Source organism: Sprattus sprattus (genome assembly GCF_963457725.1).
Source record: "Sprattus sprattus genome assembly, chromosome: 14".
NCBI classification, from domain to species: domain Eukaryota; kingdom Metazoa; phylum Chordata; class Actinopteri; order Clupeiformes; family Clupeidae; genus Sprattus; species Sprattus sprattus.
The window spans coordinates 31,947,389-31,954,916 of record NC_137912.1 but is presented as its reverse complement, the minus strand read 5'-3'; the positions used below and the strand labels follow the sequence as shown (position 1 = coordinate 31,954,916).

The following is a 7,528-nucleotide window of genomic DNA, read 5'->3' as shown; positions in this document are numbered from 1 at the left end:
ACCCAACGTGGATTTTAATTACCAAAATGACATCAGAACAGATGATCAGAGATGCATTGTCATTGTCAGCACGTGGAAGACCAGTGTCGCTGCACAATCGCAGGGCAGTAAAGGAATTTTCCCCAAAGTTAGACTATTAAAGGGCTTTTTGTTTTTATCTGTGAGCTCAGCAACTTGGCATCTGTGTTGTTAAAAACACCCGACTACAAACATTTTGATGTTTACATTTTGAACTCAGATAATGATCAGACGGGAAACTGAAGAATATTGATGTTTTTCTGTCTTTTTTTTCCTATACTTTGTAGGTAGTTGCAACTCATGTAAATCCCTCCCCTATCACATTTGTGCCTCATTCATTTACATCCAAATGGTATTTTTTTTTTGAGTTTTCGTCTTAGAGACATAAAAAGAACAACCACGGAAACATTGAACCCTTTTCTAATATTATTGCTGAGGTCTTCTAGAATAGAATCATATATTCCATTTGTGCATCAATGTTTTTAGTTAAGCAAAATGTACAAAAACATCAAGGCATGTCAGTCAACTTAGAAAAGTCTAAAAGGCCTTGGACCTTAGAGTGTTAACCTGGCTCCCCCACCACTATGCAGCCTAGTCAAGTTTAGAACAGCAGCAACCAGTGCTACTCGAGGGGCAGCAAGAGGAGACTGTAATATTCCTTTAAAAAACAGAGTATTTGGACAGTCTGTTTTCTCAGTTAGGTCAGCCCAGGAATGGAACCATCTCCCACAGAACATAAGAGAATCAACCTCATTCAACAGCTTTAAAATAAATCTTAAAACATGGTTAATAAATTACCAAAAATGTGATCATTAGTGGGTAGGCAATATAACTTATATATTGGGATTTGATTTTATTTTCAATTTTTTGTCATTGTTATGTTTGATATATGGGCCATTCTACCGAATTGATGAAAAGTCATGTCGGATATATTTTGACATTTTTTATGGTTTATTCCCAAAACTTTGTCCGTATGTATATTGTACCAAATCTAAAGTACACATATCTAGTAAAAGAACAGTCAAGTTTTATATTGTATTTTCAGAATGTGTTGGAATGTTTTTCCTCTTCCAAAAATTGTCACTACCGAAACATCACATTTACTATAGTAAAAAAGTATTAGTATTGACTTGTTCAGATTGTGTTTCCTTCCCTTCTCTGAAGAGTATTTTTACAAATATTTCTTGAAGGTTTTCACAATGAAATCCATATAAATGAATTTTTTACCAAATTTGAAATTAAATCATTGAAAGTGTTATTTAAAGGCATTGAAATGTAGATGTCAGGGTTGGGGACAGCTACTTCCCAATAGAAAGTACCCTATAAATGATGATTTTGTATATATTTAGCTTATCACTATCTCATGTAATGCATTGGGTTTATATAGACCATACCATTTTCTAATTAAATATCTATGCCTAAATACCTAATTGTTTTGTAAATAGTTTTTATTGTTGAGGGACTGCATATTACACGGATTCGGTAGAATGGCCCATATATGTTAATTACTTTTTTAAGTTGTTAAGCCATTTCCACTCTGGCAGGGGGACTGATAGAGATTATTTCCAAACACTGTTAATGACTTAAGAATATAATAATCAAGTGACTTGTTTGAATATATTCCTGTGAATTATGTGCTTATGAAAGCAGGAGCATGGCTTTTCTCTCTGTGTGTGTAACTAGAATATTAGGTGCCACTAAGTCTGCATATGAGCAAGAGCATGTTTAGACCAGAGGAGATAAGAAAGGAACTGTGCTTCTTCCGACCTTGTGCAAAACCGCCATCCTTGCAAGACAGGGAGCCTCGGACGTGAGAAATCCACCACGTGATCATCCCTGCTCAAAGCTAAACTTCTGACTATATAAACTTTGTGCGAAGAGTTTATCAGGGCTTCACTGTCAGCCTCGGCTGGTAGGGGAGCCCAATTGCAATTGTTGTTGTTTGTCTGTCTAATAAATATACTTTCATGCAGCTCCGGAGTCCTGAGGTAACTAGGGTGATTTTTCACCTATCAGGGACTGCCCATGGAAACTACACTTTTGGCTACAATTGGGTGCATTTACATTTGAATGTTTTGTGGCATCACGAGAGGACGTGTGGTAGAGGGGCGTTATGTTCCTCTCCCGGAATGGCTATCACACCACAAGACGGCTGCCGGGAAAACTCCATCTCCCAGGATGCACTACACAGACAGGTGCAAATGCCTCAGCCCTCTAATTGAAGCTGGAGCTCAGGTGTGGGGGAGGGAGAGAACAAAAGGATTGGAGACACACACGAAACGAGGAACACCGTGCGTGGCAAAAGCTCAGTTCGCTGGCTGAGAGACTTTAAGCTGAAACTACAGTTGGGAGAATTTAAGTTTGGGAACTTTAAGAAACCTACGGTATGTTTGACTTTTGAAGATTTTTATGTTTTCTTCCCGAAGGACTCTTTTGTTGGTTAAATAAACCGGATTCCTCGTTTTACAGCAATTTTGCCTGCTCTGTCCAAGTCATTACGCACTGCCCTACACCCCGCGCAGTGGTCAAGCCTCTTGTGATACCACAGTTTATTAATGCACACTGTTCCTCTTCATCAAATGAACAAACAAACTGGAAAAAAAAATTAAATAATAATAATCACTTAGTCTGTGCTTTATCCACGCATGTTAATATTACTAACTTAAACTGCAATTTTAGCCCCTATATAGAGACATACAAAGGATTATAGTGCAACCTTATGCTCTCAATGGGCAAAGTCAATGCACCAAGTGTCACAAATGGGGTGTGTGTACATTTTTTATTGCAAAATAAGTTATTAAAAATGGCAATTTGTTACAAAGTCTCTATATTAATGCTTCATAACGTTAAGATTAATGTTCGCAAAATAGTGAAAAGATGAGGAGGAAGGCTAGTTTTCATTTGATTGTTACGGTACAGTAGACTTGTCTATTTTTTTGTTTGATATTTTAACATTTCCCATAGATGTGCTGATACAAGCTTATCTTTTTTTCATAGATCACAGACTGTGATGAGCCTTAAGCCAGAGACACACAAACCCATCATCAAAGAACTAGCAGTGAGCTCAGCCTGAGCCAATTTAAACGTGCTGAACCAGTGGCAAAGGTGCGGAACATACTGGAAAAACTAGGGCCACAGACAATCACTGACAGTGCCATATGTCCTCAATGCAAAATGTCAGTTTGATTAACACAAAGTGAAAAAAACTAATCACAACAATGCTTGAATTGTTCTGCACTACATATACATTATATGTGTTATATATTTCGGTTGAAAACTAAATTTAATAAACAAAAACCTTCTTAACGTACAGTATTAGGTTGTTAAAATACCCTCTTCATTATTCAGCAGGTAATATTCATCCTGTTATTTTTCACCCTCACAAATTCAGGCTGCCAAATTTCAGGGCCCGTATCCTTAAAGATTCTGAGAATCCTCTCAGAGAGCTCCTAACTTAACCTAAAAATTCCTTGCCAGGAGTTTTAGCTTAGAAGTGATTCCAGAACATTTTCAGTGAACTCTGAGCCAGGAATGGATGAAAAATCCTATCTTAGTGAGGAGGTGTGGTTGACCCCGTTGCTAGGTATGAGTCATCATTTCAAAAGCCGTGATTGGTTGATCCTACAAGTTTGATGAAAATGAACTTTTGGTGATAATGAGCAAAGGATGTACCCTCAAATCAATAAACATAATTATACACTCTAATCTTATGCAGACTATAATTGTAAATAATATTTTACATTCAAGAAAATATCTGGAAAATGAATAGTAAGCTGTAGGGGTTATAGCCTAACATTAGAATCTAAAATATGTGAAAACTTAAGCTCATTACACCCTGTTCAAATAATGATTTGTGTCTCATTTGCTCATATTAATATCCTAGCTGGCATATTTTGTACTTTCACTTCCATATGGACCCCATTGAAAACAAGATGGCCTATCTCAAGGGGCTGTCCTTAATGAAGTAGAATTTGCAACTCAGTGTGAACTTAACGAGGGTAACACAGCTCAGCTTTTAACAATGTCTGTGATTGCTGGCTGGTCTATTTATGAAGGCTTGTTAACAAATATCCTACAAACACAGAAAATGGAGAAAAAAAGGAATCGCAAGCCGAACTGGACTGAGGAGCAAGGTTTGTTGCTGGCCCAGTTGGTGAACGAACATAAAGGTATGTTACGAGGAAAATTTGGCCCAACTGTCACTAGCCAAGGCAAGAGGCGCGCCTGGGACACAATATCCCAAACAATCAATGCCTCTTTTCCACTGGTGGTGCGGACAGGCGACGATTGTGAGAAAAGGTGGTATGTGCTGCAGTCCAAGGCAAAAGATGAGATTGCAGCACACAAGCGGGAATCCTCACTCACAGGTGAGCAAAATACTATGGCCTACCACATAATCTGGCAACTTGCTCCTGCTGGCAAAGTTAATTTACATGCCTAAGTACTGTGTTCATTGACTGTTTCTTTCTAGGGGGTGGACCACCTGCAAAGCGGCTGTCCCAGGTGGCCGACACTGTCTTTCAAGTCCTGGGACACTCTGAGGTCAGTGTCACCGGGCTGCCAACAGGCATTGACACGTCAATGATGCAGGCCCTTGAAATGCAGCAAAGGTAGGACACAGGGTTATTCATATCAACAGTGTTTATTCATTGCAGAAGCCATTTCATGTGTTATCCATGCTCATTGAATTAAATTAATTTAATCAAAACAATAATTAAACTAGGCCTATGTATTTCTGTAGCATGGAGCCATCACAAGAATCGGGCCCATCAAGTTTGCCGCCTGAACCATCTGCAGCTGCTACTCAGGATAGCCCGGCGGATCAAACACCATTCCCATCCGCAGCACCTGCTCCGTCAGCATCCCTGCAGGAGAGAAGATTGCAACTCACAATTGATGTGTTTGAACAACAAAAAAAAGTCCTTTCCCTTCAGGAGGAGTACTACCGCCTTAAAATTGAACACCTAAAAAATAAACCATTTAGAGATTGTGTTCTGTGTCTTGCATTTAACAATTGCAGGTGATGTGCAGTAAAACTGTGGTAGTTCTTAATACCATCACAAGTTCTCAAATGACATGGGGCTACAGCTTGCCTGAAATGTAAATTTGTGAAGTTTGCCCTGTAAGGCAGTCCACTCTGGGCTAGGTTCCCCTGTGGAATGTGAATATCTTCTTCACCACCATCCTCATCGTTGTCTCCATCCTCATCCTCATCGCCATCCTCCAGAGGTTCTACAATCTGTCTAACCTTGCAAATATTGTGTAATATTGCACAGGCTATGATGACTTTGCTGACTTTTTCAGGCCTCAGCCGCACCTCTCCGTGGAGAACATGAAAGCGCCTCTTAAGCTGGCCTATGCCACGCTCCACCACCGCTCTTGTTGTCTTGTGGGCCCTACAATAGAATACAGACCTTTAATTATTTGATTGAAATATTGCACCACTTGGATGCTCTAACATATTGCTTGCATTTCATTTCCATGATTTTTGTATTGTTTGCCTTACCTGTTATAGTTTAGTTGGGGCCCTTGGCGTGGCTGGAGGTAAGGTGTAAGGAGCCATGGTTTGCATGGGTAGCCACTGTCCCCTAACAAGTGGCAATTAGCTGGCACATAGCGTCTCTCAAAAAGCTGTCTGATGCCACTCTCGGAGAGCATTCTCGCATCATGTGTGGAGCCTGGCCATTTAGCCACAATGTCCAAAATCTTACAGGCCGCATTGAACACTATTTGCACATTGATGCTGTGGAAATTCTTCCTGTTAACAAAGACAGCCTCGTCCTCTGATGGCGCAATTATTCTCACATGTGTTCCATCAATTACACCCACAACGCCAGGGAATCCTGCAATGTCCATAAATGCCCTTTTATGTGTGTGTAAAGTGCGGGCATCCAGCGGGAATGAAACAAATTGTGTCACAATATTAGGTTGTGACAAAGCTGTCAGTGTTTGGGTGATGACTCTGCTGACGGAGGATTGGGACAGACCCAAGTCATCACTGCTGCATTGTTGCATTTTCCCTGTTGCCAAATACCTCAGGGTTGTGATTACTTTCTTCTCCGGTGTAATAGCGTTGTGGCGTCGAGTTGGTGAAGTAATTGCATCTCTAAGGAGATCCACCACAAACATGATTCCTGCACGATCCAATCTGTAGCGTCTCAATAATTCCCTGTCATCCAGTGTTTGCAGGACATCTCTCCTGCCTCCTCTGTTGGCCATTTTGTGCAGCTGCTTAGGGTCACTCCTAAGCCACTAAAAGTCCTCTTCCCTGCTCTTAGCAGATCTCGCCTTAGGAGCCCTTTTAAGCGCTAGGACTCTTGAGGAATAGCTTTTATATTAACTGGGATTTTCGTGTCACTTTTAGGGGAAATTCTAAGAAAACGTCATGCCTCTGAGAATTTTCTTAGAATTTGGCCGCTAGGAGCCACTTTTTGCACAAAAAATCTTTAGGGATACGGGCCCAGGTCTTTAAGTCAGGTCAGGTTCAGGTCTGAAGAGCCAGGTAATAGAGGAAGAGCAATGGATTGCAGAGCAATAACCGAGCAATAGATTTCCAATTGTAGGTTCAAGACTGCAAAGGATTATGCATGTAAGGCTAAAGGGGGACCATTCTTCTTCAATGGCAAATATTTAAGGAATATGAAAATGGTCTGCTTCATAAATGTTAGACAATGAGTGTCATTTTTGGTCATGGTGTTAACATGTTTGTTACTAGGGACGTGCACAGGAGGGGGCTAAGGTTGCTCGGGCAACTGCCCATTTGCCCTTCCCACCTGAAGTTGCCCCTCCGAAGGAAATATGTATTTTTTTAAATAATATAAAAAATAGTGATTTTTAAATTAAGTTTAATTTCTGTGTGTAAAATGAACGTAACTGTTAAGTTTCTGGGTATAGTTAAGTTTGTGGGAATGAAATTCCAACCATACCACTGGGTATAAGGGAATACATATGCCTTCAAATGTTAGGTTTTACACAGCTACAACTTTCAATCTCAGAAAATAAAGCATAGGCTACAAGTGTCAAAAAACAGTGTTATGCAAAAGCATTGAATCCGGAGTCATCACCATTTTCTGGTTTACAAAAGATAGCTCCCAACAATTTCCCAATCAGTATTTTCATTTCGAACAGTTATGCTCTAGCCTAGTATCTTTCTATTAAGTGTTGCACACTGAAATAAAAAGATGTCCTAGACAAGTGTATAGATGCATTGGTTGTTTTTCGTTCATTCTGTAACAGCATAGAAATAGACCACGACATTTCATCTCTGTACTCCCTCTCCTCCTTTTTCGTTTTTCTACCCGCCACTGGATTAGCTCAGACTGCATTTCATGTAAGGGATAATGTATAGAACGCAGGTCATTGTCGGGAAAATAAGCCCCGACAGGGCGAACAGCACTGATTCACCGTGAAGGGGCTTATTTTCCCGACAATGACCGGCGTTCTATACATTATCCCGCTTATTATACGGCTAAAACTAAAAAAATCTTTTTACAATGTATTTGTTTTTGTT

At 40.0% G+C, this 7,528-nt stretch overlaps 1 protein-coding gene across 1 annotated transcript; it reads right to left on the bottom strand.

Annotated features, from left to right (window-relative positions):
* Positions 1-4,818: 4,818 nt before the first annotated feature.
* Positions 4,819-6,237, bottom strand: LOC308375602 (putative nuclease HARBI1; the record flags this gene model as incomplete). Its single annotated transcript, XM_080851766.1, has 3 exons — positions 4,819-4,883; positions 5,197-5,414; positions 5,525-6,237. The coding sequence occupies 3 exons, from the start codon at positions 6,235-6,237 to the stop codon at positions 4,819-4,821; spliced, it is 996 nt and encodes a 331-aa protein (XP_080707892.1).
* Positions 6,238-7,528: the final 1,291 nt, after the last annotated feature.